Source organism: Lagenorhynchus albirostris, chromosome 11 (genome assembly GCF_949774975.1).
Source record: "Lagenorhynchus albirostris chromosome 11, mLagAlb1.1, whole genome shotgun sequence".
Taxonomy (NCBI): domain Eukaryota; kingdom Metazoa; phylum Chordata; class Mammalia; order Artiodactyla; family Delphinidae; genus Lagenorhynchus; species Lagenorhynchus albirostris.
In genome coordinates, this window is record NC_083105.1 from 44,777,896 (window position 1) to 44,792,649 (window position 14,754).

Below are 14,754 nucleotides of genomic sequence, written 5' to 3' on the forward strand. Positions count from 1 at the left end.
TTTATAACAAGGATGGACCTAGAGGGTATTATGCTACCTGAAATAAGTCAGATAGAGCAAAACAAATATTGTATGTTTTCAGTTATATGTGGAATCTAAGAAAAAAACAAATGAAAAAATATAACAAAGCAGAAACAGCGCCACAGATACAGAGAACTAGTGGTTGTCAGAGGGGAGCAGGGTGGAGTGAAGTGAAGGGGATTAAGAGGTACAAATACGAGTTATAGGGCTTCCCTGGTGGCACAGTGGTTGAGAGTCCGCCTGCCGATGCAGGGGATGCGGGTTCGTGCCCCGGTCTGGGAAGATCCCATATGCTGCGGAGCAGCTGGGCCCGTGAGCCATGGCCGCTGAGCCTGTGCGTCCAGAGCCTGTGCTCCACAGCAGGAGAGGCCACAACAGTGAGAGTTCCGTGTACCGCAAGAAAAAAAAAAAAAAGAGGTACAAATACTAGTTCTAAAACAAATAAGTCACATGGATATAATGTACAGCACAGGGAATGTCAATAATAATTTAATAACATTGTATGGTGTGTAACTTATAAAACTATGGAATCACTATGTTTTACACCTGAACTGTATTGTAAATGAACTACATTTCAATAAAAAAAAAAAAAAAACTAAAAGTACTCTAAAGATAAGATTATGAGTTTTTGAAAGCAGAGGTCCAGTCATCACTACAAGAGGTTTTCTAATGCTGTTCTTACCTGTGGGAACTTAAGTAATTTACCTTCTGGAACCTCAGTTTTCTCATCTGTAAAATGAGGGGAGCTAAACTGTATGACCATCATAATTTGCTGTAATTCTAACACTGAACTATTCCATGGGAAAAGTTATATCAATAAAATAAAATAAACCAACATTAATAATAATATAAGTAATCATTAGTGATCAATATGTGGTTACAGAAATGGCCTACTCTACAGGAATAAGAATAATTCTTCAAAGAGTGTTTTGCTTATACTTTGCTTGCAGTTATGTGAAGAAGAAAAAGGCACAATCCTTTCCTTGAAGGTAATATACTATGTAGTATTGTAAACAGATCATTCCCCATTATTGTGGCTAACTGTGGTGAAAATAAAATTATACAGCGTTCAGAGAAATTCTCTTTAGCTGTGGGGTCTTCAGAAAGGCTTCCAGGAGATGATGCCAGATAGATTAAGTATGGAGTAGTTCCAAATATCAAGGAAGAAAGTAATTTTAGGCAGAGAGCCAACATAAACAAAGGCAAGGAGGTGTGAAACAACATGGTGTATGCCGACGACTACATGCATTTGGTATTGAGTGTATAAATTGTGAGGCTGAGGATAATAGAATAAGAGGTAGAAGGGTTAGGAAGAGCGGAACTTAGATTTTCAGTGTGGCACAGAGTATTGAAGGTTTTACAGCAGGAAAATATCATTTTTGCCTTTCAGAGAGATTCTTGGGACAAAGGGAAGAGGTATGTGTGTGAGTGTGTGTGTGAGATTGTGTATGTGTGTGTATGTGTGAGTGTGTGTGAGTGTGTGTATGTGTGTGGTGCTGGTGGTGGTAGATGTAAATATAAAGGCAGGAGACAGAAGGCTATTGTTAAGAGTACTGGCAAGAGATAAGAACCTTCACTAGGGCAGTGGTAGCAGGAAAGAGAGGAAGAATTCAAGAAACATGAAACATTTAGGAATTGTTAAATTATAAGACCTCAAGCCTAATTGTTACATATGTCAAGGGAAAGGGACAACCATATGTAGATTTCCAGGTGCCTGGCTTGAGCAACTGGTGGATGACCATATATTTACTGAGAAAAGGAAGATAAAAGGAAAATGACAATTTACCCCAGTAGGGGATTCAACAAGAAACTGTCTATCATAGGGTGAAGCTTAGGTGAAATGCCTGAGTTAGAGATGTAGATTTGGGAATGATTCAAGCCACGAGATTTGATGGCAACTAAAACTAGGGAGAATCTGCAGGGCAGGAAGCAAGGAGAACCTTGGACAGTTTCCCCATGAACTTTCAGGTTCAAAGATCGACAGAGGAGTAGAAGATGAAGGAGACAATCCTATTTGTCAGGATAAACGCTGCCCTGTCTGTAGAAATGCTGAAGCGTCAATCTTTCTACCTTTTTTTTTTTTTATTAAGTAACAGACTTTAGTTTTAGAGCAGTTTTAGGTTTACAGAAAAATTAAGCGTAAAGTTGAGTTTCTAAATGCCTCTTCCTCCCTCTTCAGAGTTTTCCCTGTTATTAATGTTCAGTTAATAAAACAAAGAGGTCATTAGACTGAGGTGGTTTTAATGCTGTCTCAATCTTTCTACATTTTGATTAGAGATCATGGACTCTCAGCGAAACAAAACAGGCATATCAGGAACCAAACATTTTTTGGTAGGGACTATAAACTATATATGCATTACACTGAACTCTGATCTACAAAACCACTCCCTAAAGAAACTGTTTATTTGGTAGATATCTGATACTTTTTAAAGTGAAATACTTGTTTATATATATATTAATTCCACCTTGTGTCTGACTATTCATTATACTATGTGTGTGACAGCAAAGCAAGCTCTAATCTTTCAAACATTCCAATTTCTGAGCTGAAAATACTAGGGAAAAATGTGCTTTCTAGGAATATCAGTGCTTTCTAACAATGAAATATTTATAGACAGAAATATGTTTTAATATGACATATCCATTCAAATTGAACTTATTATACAAGGTCAACCAATAAAAATGTGCTTTTAAAAAATAAAGATTATACACCAGTTTTTAAGAGATAGAGCAGTAGGTATGTTGTCTGGGGACATTTAAGTTGGAGAACATGAAGCATTTACATGCTCTATGATGAATTTAATTTTAAAATACCATAGAGGTTATCAGAGTAATAAATTAACATTTATTATAATATATTTAAATACATAACGAAATATTTTCCAAAACTGAGGCTGAATTCTCAACATGAAGCAAGATGGCTCAGGAATAAATTCTACTGCAACTAGAATTATAAAGCCATTCAAATATTCCTTCTCGATATCATGGTTTTATTTCAGGTGTTTTATGATATTTATATTTTTAAAAGAATTTAAACAATTCTACAGAAGTAATTAAAGTTTTCTTGTTATAATACCATTACATATGATTCATAAATCATTTTTTTCTACAACACACTCAGGATATAGGGTTTTAATGATGATTCCTTCAACCTAAGACAGTTTGATAGATCTTCCAGGAAAGCTGCAATGCTAAACCTTTTCACTTTGCACATTTCCATATATAATTGTGGTTATCAGTCTTTAATAAATTAATAATGTTATAGAACTGTTAAATTGATTCTGAGTTTCACAAGAGTGGCAACACCCATCTTGGCTGACTACTTCAAAATCTAATTCTATTATCTGGACCTTGGTTCTACCACAAAAAGTAGGGCTTTTATCTCTCATATGTCACCTTTGATTTACTCACTCCAGTATGAATGATTGAAATCTTATTTTTACCTGGTATTTAATATCTTCCATTTATCTCGAAAAAATTTCCAGGCAAGGTCTCGGCCATGTGGATTTCGAGCTACATGGATTATAACATCAATTGCATCTTGATCCAGCACCACTTCAGAATTCAGTGATAGATTTAGAAGCCTTTAAGAATAGAATTGTGGGGAAATTTTTAGTCCAATAACAAAGATTCCTTATAAAATTACCAAAATTACATGATTTAATTTATCACAGTCTTCAACGAATAGTCCAGTGTAAACTTTACTAAAAAAATTTTATCAATAGAACAATTCTGTTTTTATAAAAGGAGGAAGATCAAATTCATAGTATTGTAATTAATATATTAAAGTCAGAACAATCTTGTGGGTGGAGAAATCACAGTTTTCGTTTGATGATGCAAACTCACTTTAAAAATTCTTTTTAATAAATGCTTCTTTTTATAATGAAATATTGTCTTACATATATATGAAAAAACATATAAAATAATTAGTTAGAAACTAAGGTATACCTTTCAAATCAACAAGCTTTAGTCATATTAATATGGCAGTTTTCCTTAGCTCTAGAAAGATAAATTTTAGAGTAACTAGCATGTATTTAAGGAAATAAAAACAAGTTCAGTACAGTCTGATTAACAGAGAATACTCTCATTACACGAATTTTAAAAATTAATTGACCCACCTATTTAATAAATTCCTGTCATCACTGCAAGTTAAGGCTTCCAGTAATATTTTCTTTTCAGAAACGGCCGTGGTGGAGTGGAATTTCATCCATATGAATTCCCAGACATCCTCATCTAGTAGTGAAACTCCTGTACAGTAGACGATGTCTCTAACGTTTAGTGGTATTCTAAAGAAGCAACCCATGGTGGTTTTCCGTTAATTAAAAGCTTCATAGTATTGAAAATAAAGACAGATCCTGCTCTACTAGTCAGTTTTTAAAAAGATGGTTTTGTTAATTAGATTTACCTGAAAGAGAATAATTCTATATAGTAACAATATTCAAAAATATTCCCAACTAAATGAATAATGTATTTTATTTAAAGATAGTTTTGAATGAAATTTTTTCCACTCTTGGAACTATGTAAGCAAGAATCATAAACAACAAGAACAACAAGAACATAAAGCCTTAAAAAAATAGAAACAGGGTGCCATATATTTCCACCAACATTCATATATTTATCAATCAAAAATTTTGCTCTCAGAATTGTTAGACCCAAGAACCACGAGAAAGCAGTGGATGAAGAGACTGACTAATCTGGATAAAACAGAAACATCTCCTAAATTCTTAGCCAATTTTTTCTAAAATTATTTTTCTCAAATAGCTCTCCAAATTTTGGAACCTAGAAGATTACTAATATAGATAATAAACAGATAAAACATAAGTAGTAAATTTTGAGAAAGTAAATGTTACAGTGGGAAACTGTTACTCGATTTAATTAATCTTGGCTATTTATAAGCTGCAATTCTCATGTATACTCCGCCGTGGCAATTTTTTACTAAATATTGTTCTTTCACGTTTTGATATATACCCCACATTTAAAAAAACTGTTCTCTTAAAGAACACTCCAAAAAAAAAAAAAAAACAAAGAACACTCCAATATCTTAAAAAATTAAAAATGCATTTCTGCTTTGTATAATATTTAGTAATCTATTATTAAAATTTCTCATTTATAATTTGAATGTGGTTAATAATAAGAAATGTTTTCTCTGGATAACAAGATGAAACAATCCCTTTTAAATATTTAAGACTTTGATGGTTAAAACATTGCTTTGGTTAATGGAGTATTTGGAAAACAGGAGGAAGCGTCTGAATGACTACCAATAAGATGATCTTCATCTTATTCTGTTAAGCAGCTAAGTAGGTCTACAATCAGGATATTGAAGATTGTGTATCAGGATACCAAATGTGTAGAGTTGTTAGTACTATCATACAAAATTCACAGTTCCCAGAAATGGCTAAAAGTATATTATTCTGTCTCTTCCTACCAATAATTAAAATGTTTGGAGAATAGTTACTTTAATCTTGCTGACTGAAGCTTTTTTTCCTTTATGGTATTTGAAGGCAAGCATTTTGTTTGTTTGATTTGTTTTGTTTTTGAAGGAACAAAAGGAATATAGACATCAGAAGAAACCAGAAAAGAGCTTCACTTCTTTCTCCTGTCTTCCCTCTCAGCCCTGGAATCCCTTGACGAAAGTACCCATAATAGTCTTCCCAGTGGGTGGTGAAACCTTCTTCTCCCTGCTCTGTTTATGACCAGCTTGCCACACGGCACATCTGAAATCACTAGGGAAAACATTGCCACCATATGTTGAAGAGTCTGTCAGTCCTGATAGATACAACATAATATTACAAAAATGCATCCATCTTTACTAACTGCAATAAGTTAAAAGTTTAAAATCTTCCTTTAAATCAAGAGCTAGAAAAGAGGATGATTTTTTTCCCTCCAAATATTACAGGCTACAGGGCACAACACTGTATTATTATTGTCATGATTTTGGCCAAGAGATCACTATAAAAATTTGCAAAAACTAACAAGAAAATGTCTACTTAAATCATCAAATCATAATGGATCAATGCATATTAGACCTAATAGTAACAGCTTACGTTCTAAAAAAAATTCCTTAAGCAATTAATATACCAAAGAGTTCAGGGATAGAGCCCACTGAATGAGGTTTGTTACTGTGTATGAAACCAGTCTCAATATCAAGCAGAAAGACATATGGAAATATAGAAAAGGCAAAAAAAGAAAGAAGAAAAAGGAAAAAGAAAAAGGCAGATATTAAACTATGTTCCTTAGAAATAACTTGTGTCATATACGATAGTCATTAGCAACAATCCATATTTTTGCAGTTCAGTAGTGGCTCCTGGCTGATGCTGAACTGTGTAAAATGCATACACAAATGAATAAATGGGTTGGTCAGTGCAAAGTCCTGGACACCGGCTAAAGGGGCATCAGAGGTAGAAAATACCACTTTTGCACAATACTACATTCCAGGTTACCTGTCTTATTTTATTTCGTCTATACGATAATATGATATCTGTATTATAACCTTCATTTTGCAGGAGACGAAACTGTTCTGAGAGAGGATATTTTGCACTATAACAACAATATAGTAAGTTGAGAATCAGGATGGGCTATACATGAATGTCTTTCCTATTTCTATCAGCTTAGACATAGCTAATGATGATGAACGTAAGATATTAAGATTTCTGTTAGTAGTAATCATCAGTAATTATCACTGAATGCTGATTTTTGTTGTTCCATAAAACGCTATCTTATAGAAAGTAAGAACAACCAAACCCTGGATCTAACTAGTAGGCTGCAGAGTAATACCAGTGCATCCAATCTGTAATTCCCTTAGTGCTGAACTGGCCACAGATGTCACTTCTACCTTCTGTTTTTCATTACCTTTTTTTAAGTCCATAGTTTAATCAGTCATGTCTTTTTTTTTTTTTTTTTTTTTTTTTTTTGCGGTACGCGGGCCTCTCACGGTTGTGGCCTCTCCCGTTGCAGAGCACAGGCTCCGGATGCGCAGCCTCAGCGGCCATGGCTCACGGGCCCAGCCGCTCTGCGGCATGTGGGATCTTCCCGGACCGGGGCACGAAGCCGTGTCCCCTGCATCGGCAGGTGGACTCTCAACCACTGCGCCACCAGGGAAGCCCCCAGTCATCTTTGATAAATATTCAACGGTGGCAAGAATGGTTTTCCAACAATAAGCTTCCGTTCTGTTCACCAGAATCAAAATGACACTTGTTAAAACACAACCTCTGGCTGACTTAAAGGACATAGGCTGGGGGTGTATTTAAGGAGCTGCTGTGTAGCAAGCTGATCATATACAGAGCAAGGAGAAGAAATCTTGAAAGGGCACCCAGCAATGAAGTGCTGGATGAAATGGCAGACAGACCATCCTGAAAGAATCTAACAAAAGTCGTCCTGGGCAAAGGAGGCTTTTGAAAGCAAAGCTGCCCAGAATAGGGGCAAATTCTGTTTTTGAACCGGCAGCCTCAAACAAGAGAAAGACCACATAATTTGGATGTGCTCTGGAAGAAACTGCAGGTCAAGTTTCAGGCTCATGAGCAGCTGTCCCCCTGTGCATAGCAGATGCATCAAATTTCACTACTATGAAAATGAGACTTACATATATTTACATATATAATCTGAAACCTGTTGATGGTCCACTGAAAAATAGCCCTTGATCTCAGCTACGAATCCCCAAACTCTCAAGAAAGTAATGGCTATTAGCAGATGCTGGGAGGTACACTTGCTTAAGATTCATAAGGCTCCTTAGAAGAGCAAGGACAGAGCGGATTAGCTGGAAAATACCACTCAGATTTTTCTAGCATCTCCTCCCAACCCACCAACTCCTTATCTTCCTTACTCACCCAGCAGATAAAGAATCAATGTATAGGTCACAAGATTATTTGTACTCATCACTGAAAATAAAACAAGATTGGTGAGCACTGAACTTGCCAAGGGTCCTTGGCTCCTAACGATTTCCATTGTTAATGAAACCCCCTTTTGCTGCTAAATTTGTAAAGATGCGGTAACAACACTTTAGCAAAATGATTGCTCTGGGGACAGTTTTTAAGATCTCTTTGTATAAACCAAAGTCATTAGGAACAAATGAAAAAGCTCAGTTTTTGTAAAGCATGAGCTGAAAAACCCACAGAACTCACAGTTATGAATAGTGCAAATGAGTCCTAATGAGATTCTTGATATTAGGATTACAGGGAGAGAGAATATGGAAATTGTTTATGAAAATGTGAATCCCCCCATGGTCATTTCTTTTTAACTGCTGCCTCAGAAGTAAATCTTTTAGTGGAATTTTATCATGTGGGAAGCTGGTCTCTGCTAGCTGCCTTCCTACAAGATGAATGGGGTAATGCTGAGCCCAAAGGAGGTGCCTTTATCTTTCTAAGGTACTGACTTTGCAGAAATGATTACCTAATTAATGTAACTTCTACTATGTTTTTTATTCTACTCTCATTTTAAATAGCATGATGACAGAGTTCATTTGTATGATAAAAGTTTAAAATTCAGCATAAAAATTCAGTATATCATTTTGGAATAATTTATTTTTTGCATTTTGGTGATATGTTTAACCTTTTTTACCTTGCCAAAAGCAAATGCCTAAAAACTAAAAGCTTTGGAGTAGAAGTTAAAAAATTAAGCAGTGGAAAAATTAAAGGCATGTGTCTTTTAGGAAAAATTTTTTACTGAGTTAAATAATAATCGTGAGGTAGTGGGACTAATATTTTAAAACATAGTAAATTGGTAATTATTAAATGGAAACTTGTGAAGTAGATTGGTAAATTAAGATAAATAACAGGAAAATTTCCAAAGATTTTGCTATGAAATTTTTCATTGCTGCATTGTATTTTAAGGTTAAAAATCAGGACTCATTTAAAATAACAATAAAGGACTAGTTTAAGATATAAATAGCAACTAAGAATGATATCATAGATTAATATTTAATGATATGGTAAAATATATTATTTAATATGATGAAATATATTTTTAAGGACAGTGTAATATATATATAAATATCACTGTGTTAAGTCTAAAGAAAAACGTTAATGTGTATGTAAAAAGAAAGGCTGGAAAGATAAACAAGAATATTAACAACATTAGCCTCTGGGTTTGGGGATTATAGGTAACTAGTGTTTTTTTTACACACGTATTTCAAATTTAATAATTTAATAACGTTTACAGTTACTTTGGAAATAAATAACTACATTTATAAAGATAAAATTCTGTTACTTTTAGAATAAAATATATACCAATATAAAAAATTCTGTTGAATAATATATAGAAATAATTCTGATGATACAGTTAAAATATCTCCCAGAGGAAAATTATACTTGCTAAAAGAAAAAAAACACACTTTTAAAATATAAATTTTGATGCTTAATCATGATATGGGTCTATTTATTTCTAAGCAGGTTCTCAGTAGACGTAATTTGACCAGTAACTGCCTCCAGGACTGGGCAAGTCAAGGTCATTGCTTTGGGCTTTATTTTTAATCCTAATTGGACAAGGGCTAAAATACATGAGTTCTAAGGTCCCTTCCTGCTCTGTTAGTACAAGTGTCTTTTCATTAGTGATTGTATTAACATTGAAATGTGGATTTAATTATTTTCAAAGACAATAAAAAACATTCTCAAGTCACTGGCCTCTCGAAGAATACCTCTTTCTTTCAGTGGCACTACACATGCCATTGATATAGAGTGTGGCACACCATTTAATTAATTTTAATGAACTTGCAGTTCATTTGAAATATCATTTGCCTATTCTAACTAAAAATTGGAAGACAGCTTTGGTTGAGGCTTCCTCACCAATACTCTGTATCTTGCCCTGCCTTATAAGTACAAGCACTCTTACTTCTTTTGGGGCAGACAATCCTAGACTTTTAACTATCAGACTGAAAAATAACCTGCATTTACAAAGCTGACCCTGTCCATCTTGTCTGCTACCCCCATCTCTCATTCTATCCAGATTTCTTGGTCCCTTGACTGCTGCTAAGAAAGCCATCCTGAATAAAAATGACAGCTGTTTAGAAGGAATGTGTGACTTTTTGCACCTACCTGTCTGTTTCCTCATCTGGAAAATGGGACTCATAATTCCTTACAGGGTTGTTACAATGATTAAATGAAATAATGTTTCATTTGATATTCACATGAAAACGGTGCATATCAAGGGTTCAGTATGGATTTTAGATAAATGTTGTGCATAGCCAAGTACAGGGGACATAGAAAATTGTCTAAATAGGTAGTAATAACATCTCTCCTCCTCATTACTTTTATTACTATTATTATTAGGATGCAGTGCCAACAAATATTCCCATCGTTCCCAAATGAGTTCTGGACTACGAAGAAAGCAAAAATAAAGTTTTTAGACAACCTTGCTAAAAGTGAATGAGTAATTATAAAAGTCACTACAGACACTAGATCTCAAGTTTAAGGCATTACAATGAAATACACTTTTATAATTCCACCTAACTTTACTGGTATACTTGTCAATCAAATTCACTGCTGAATCTACACAAAAACCCTGGCAACCAAAGGAATATCGTTCCTTAGTATCTCTACAAGGCCCATGGCCAAGGAAGAACAGACTCTCAAGTGAAGTATGCAGTTGGTGAGTGGCTGAAAGAACAGGAGACAGCAACGCTGTCAGCTGGCACCTTTCATGCATCAGCTGGGGCTGCTCTGTTTCTGAAGAGTCTTCTCACTGGTGCCCACACAGCCTGCTCATTCCCACTGAACCTGGAGCACGAAAAAACAAAATACCCTTTGGACCTCAAAACAAAATAGAGTTGGGGAAACCTGGTGGACAATAGACCAACTATATTTAAAATTCCTGTGTTCTGAAATGATACTCCAAACCTCTTCACATTTTATTTTTGCATATTTGCTAAGAGGTATATGCTGCTCTTTCCATATGAAAGACAAAGGGTTGCTGGGAATGGGTGGGTCATTTTAACTCTTAATATCCCAAATGTATCAAGAGTATATTTTAAGATGGCTGCACTCCTTTTAAATGGCTCTTATAATTAAAGTAAATGTACTTTAAAAGAGATGTTCACTTTGCTTAAGCTGAAATAATATATATTACATTATATTTTAAACCTTTAAGTCCCTATATATACAGTAGCTATTATTTCTACTGGCTGGGAAGGGAAAGGAATGGAGAGGGTTAAGTTTCTGGGCTGTTAAGACCACTTCATAAAATATAATTGCTAAAGCATAAGAACAAAAGAAACCAAGTGACTCAGATAGCATTAAAAAGAAGAGGACAAGGGGGCTTCCCTGGTGGCGCAGTGGTTGAGAGTCCACCTGCCGATGCAGGGGACACGGGTTCGTGCCTCTCCGGGAAGATCCCACATGCCGCGGAGTGGCTGGGCCCGTGAGCCACGGCTGCTGAGCCTGCGTGTCCGGAGCCTGTGCTCCACAATGGGAGAGGCCACAACAGTGAGAGGCCCGCGTACCGCAAAAAAAAAAAAAAAAAGGACAAGAAGAAGAAGACATCAAAGAAAAAGTAGAAAGAAAGAAAGAACACATGAGACATGTACAGAGTGGCCAAAAAATTCAGAGTAAAAATGACAAAGACAGTCATGACAAAGACCTACAAAAAGGTAAAGGGGAAAAAATGCAATGAGAGGAGAATTTGTGACTTGATTTGTTGAAAATTTTTCTTTGGCCTGGATTTTGAACACATTCTACTGAAAAGCCTAGAACAAAGTTATGTAATGTTTCATAACTCAGAACCTTTATGACATCCAGAATCAATTATACCCGTAAGACCTCCAAAAAATTGAACTGGTTTATAACAAAGGTAGAAAAATTAAGATATCCATGATGACTCACTTTAAAACAGTGAGCAGCAGACTGCTAGCATAAATAGCTCTAAAAACATAATTTACAACTTAAGAGGTATACAGTTGTAATAGAAGTTGTGAAATGGCTGATAAATTGCCCTATTTACAGATGCCTGTGTTACAGAGGAGATAAATTGTTTCTGGATAATTGCGTGCCTATTATCCGTGGCTTCGCAACGAATTTCAAATCTGCTCTATCCTGATCCTTGAATATTTAAGCTGCTTCTTCACTTAGCTCAGGTCAGAGCACTGTAAATCTAAGTGCCTCCTATGATATGAAGTCTAAATATAGATGGTGTTTTCTGAATCGCAATGATTAGGAATCAGTACTTGTGGTTAACTTTTAAGATGAAAGGTAATGATAGGAACGACACATTAGTTACAAGAGCAACTCCATCACACTATTCCCATTCAAACCATGATCCAGGCTTGAGTATGAAAACTCCACTGGATCACATAATGCTCCACCTGAACAAATAAATCTTGTTGCCCAGGAATAACTTACAGCAACAGTCATTGTCTTGAATTCTTCATACAAAGGTTGAAAATTGCACCAGTTTATTGTATCCATCAAATTACTACATCGACAAATGTATGGGTCTATGCAAATGAGGTTTATCTTCATTTCTAATGCACTGTCAAGGTCACTGTGGTTAATAAGGCTGATTGTACAGCTTGGGAAGAATCAACTACAGCCATTTAGTTAATTCTTTAGGCATAACAAGTAAACTGTCATGAGTAGGCAATAATTAATATACTTTCCTCACTTGAAAGGTCTCCAACTAAAAGATTTTATTTGGCTAAAGTAAACTTTACTATTCTCTGTGTGTGTGTGTTTGTGTCTGTGCATTGAACAAAATGTAATTCTGTATGTTTTGTAATTTTAATTGTTAGATTCACTGCATAAGAAAATGCTGTACTTTTTAAAAATAGAGAAATATTCTTATTCTCATCAAATCCTGGATGTTCTATGGTTTCACTGAAATGCACTTTGATCCTCCTGTGAAAAAGCAGTGAAATCCATGAAAAACTTTATCATACATGTATGTATGCTAAGGAATAAGGATGTATATAATTAAATTTGATAATTAAATATAGTTATAAAAAGTCTAGTCCTGTTACAAGGTAAAATAAAATTATTGATTAAAAAAAGCTGGGGTCTGGAGAAAGGGAGAATGGCAAGAGTGGATGAAAAAAGTTACAAAACAAGCTAGAAGGCCAATTTTGCATTGGGAGATAATATAGCTGAGAAAAACATACACTTTAAAAGAGTCGACTCAAACGTTATGACTTTCTGAAATAAGTGAAATGTATGTATGCACATATACATGTAATTGGCAGGTATTGGTCATAACGTTGCATGTGTATAAAGAGAAGGGGAAAACAGTGCATATTGAATGCCTGCACTGTATGTTCGTTTCAGCATAAAATAAGCAAGGTTTGTTTATATATGAAAATAAAAGTCACTTCAATTTTTTCTATTTGTTTTTTTAATTATAGAAAGAACCTCAAGTCACTAGAAAGTAAAACACAAAACAAAAACAAAAAACCTCTTTCTAAATATTTAGATGTGAAGGGATTCTGAAACACGAGAATGGGTCCTTTGCTGTGAATTTTAGGAATATCTCTATATATTATTCTATCTTCATGCGATAGGCCACTCCCATCTTTTTTTCCTACACAAGTAAGAAAATAATATTCTGAGGAATCATGATATTAATTTTGTCTGAATTTTATGAGGAACAAGAAGAACCTCCCTTCTCAGTATCTTCTTTTATTCCTCCATTTCATGATGAAAATCTTAAGTAAGAACAGGGTGAAGTTAGCGAAAGTTAGAAGTCTTATTTGCTATCTATTGGTAGCACTCCTTGAAATCTCATCAGCACAATACAAAATATTATGTACCAAGTTTTGATTGCAAGGCAGAGGCTAAAGTTGTGTGCATTAGTTTCGTATGGCTGCCATAACAAATTACCACAAACTTGGTTGCTTAAAGCAACAGAAATTTATTCTCTCACAGTTCTTATGGCCAGAAGTCCAAAATCAAGGTGTCAGCAGGCTGCTTTACCCTGGAGATTCTGAGGAATCTGTTCCATGCCTCTCTCCTAGCTTCTGGTGGATCTGGCAATCCTTCGCATTCCTTGGCTTGTAAATGCATAACTTCAATATCTACCTCTGTCTTCACATGAATTTCCCTCTGTGTTTCTCTGTTCTTTCTCTTCTGTCTCTGATATGGACACTCAACATTGGACTTAGGGCGCACCCTAAATCCATGCAGTCTCATCTCAGAATCATTAATTTAATTACATCTGCAAAGATCCTATTTCCAAATAAGGTCACATTCACTGATGGGGTTTAGGATTTAGACATATCTTTTAGAAGCCACTATTCAATCCATGGAAGTGTGTGCGTGTGCTTTTATTTTTCCTATTATTGCCAAGAAATTACAAGTCATCAGAGTTCTTTCTCACTTTCAGATATTTTAAGGTATGGGTAACGCAAAACAGTATTCGATGACTATGGAAGATCTTTCATCAACATTATCACAATATTGAGTAAATGTTATCACACTATCATTAGAAAGACTACCATGAGTTATTTTCATTTTGAGATAGAATAACTTATATGCATGAAAACAGTCCTAAGTCTTAATCACAAGGGGGAAAAATAAATAAAAAGGAAATGTTGTTGATGTTGCTGAAAGAATCTTCTCAGTGCTAATAGCAATGCTTATATTATTTTTGGAAAATGCGGAGGAAATTTCTTCTTTATAGTGGTTGGTAGTAGTTGCAATAAACCTTGTAATCAATGAATCTTGAATCCATCAGTATAACCTACTGTCTGTGAGTATGTAAGAATGTTTTGGAAGCTACAAATATTTTTGTTGGTGCTTCTGCTCTGGCTTAGTAAATAATAAT

General features: G+C 35.0%; 1 protein-coding gene across 1 annotated transcript in view; it reads right to left on the reverse strand.

Moving 5' to 3' along the window:
* The window catches only part of TRHDE (thyrotropin releasing hormone degrading enzyme), a 415,986-nt gene that overhangs the window by 16,157 nt on the left and 385,075 nt on the right, over window positions 1-14,754 (reverse strand). The window contains exons 16-17 of the mRNA XM_060164833.1: window positions 4,137-4,304; window positions 3,462-3,602 (exon numbers count right to left, since the gene is read on the reverse strand). Coding sequence (XP_060020816.1) covers window positions 3,462-3,602; window positions 4,137-4,304 — 309 coding nt within the window. The remainder of the gene's footprint in view (window positions 1-3,461; window positions 3,603-4,136; window positions 4,305-14,754) is intronic.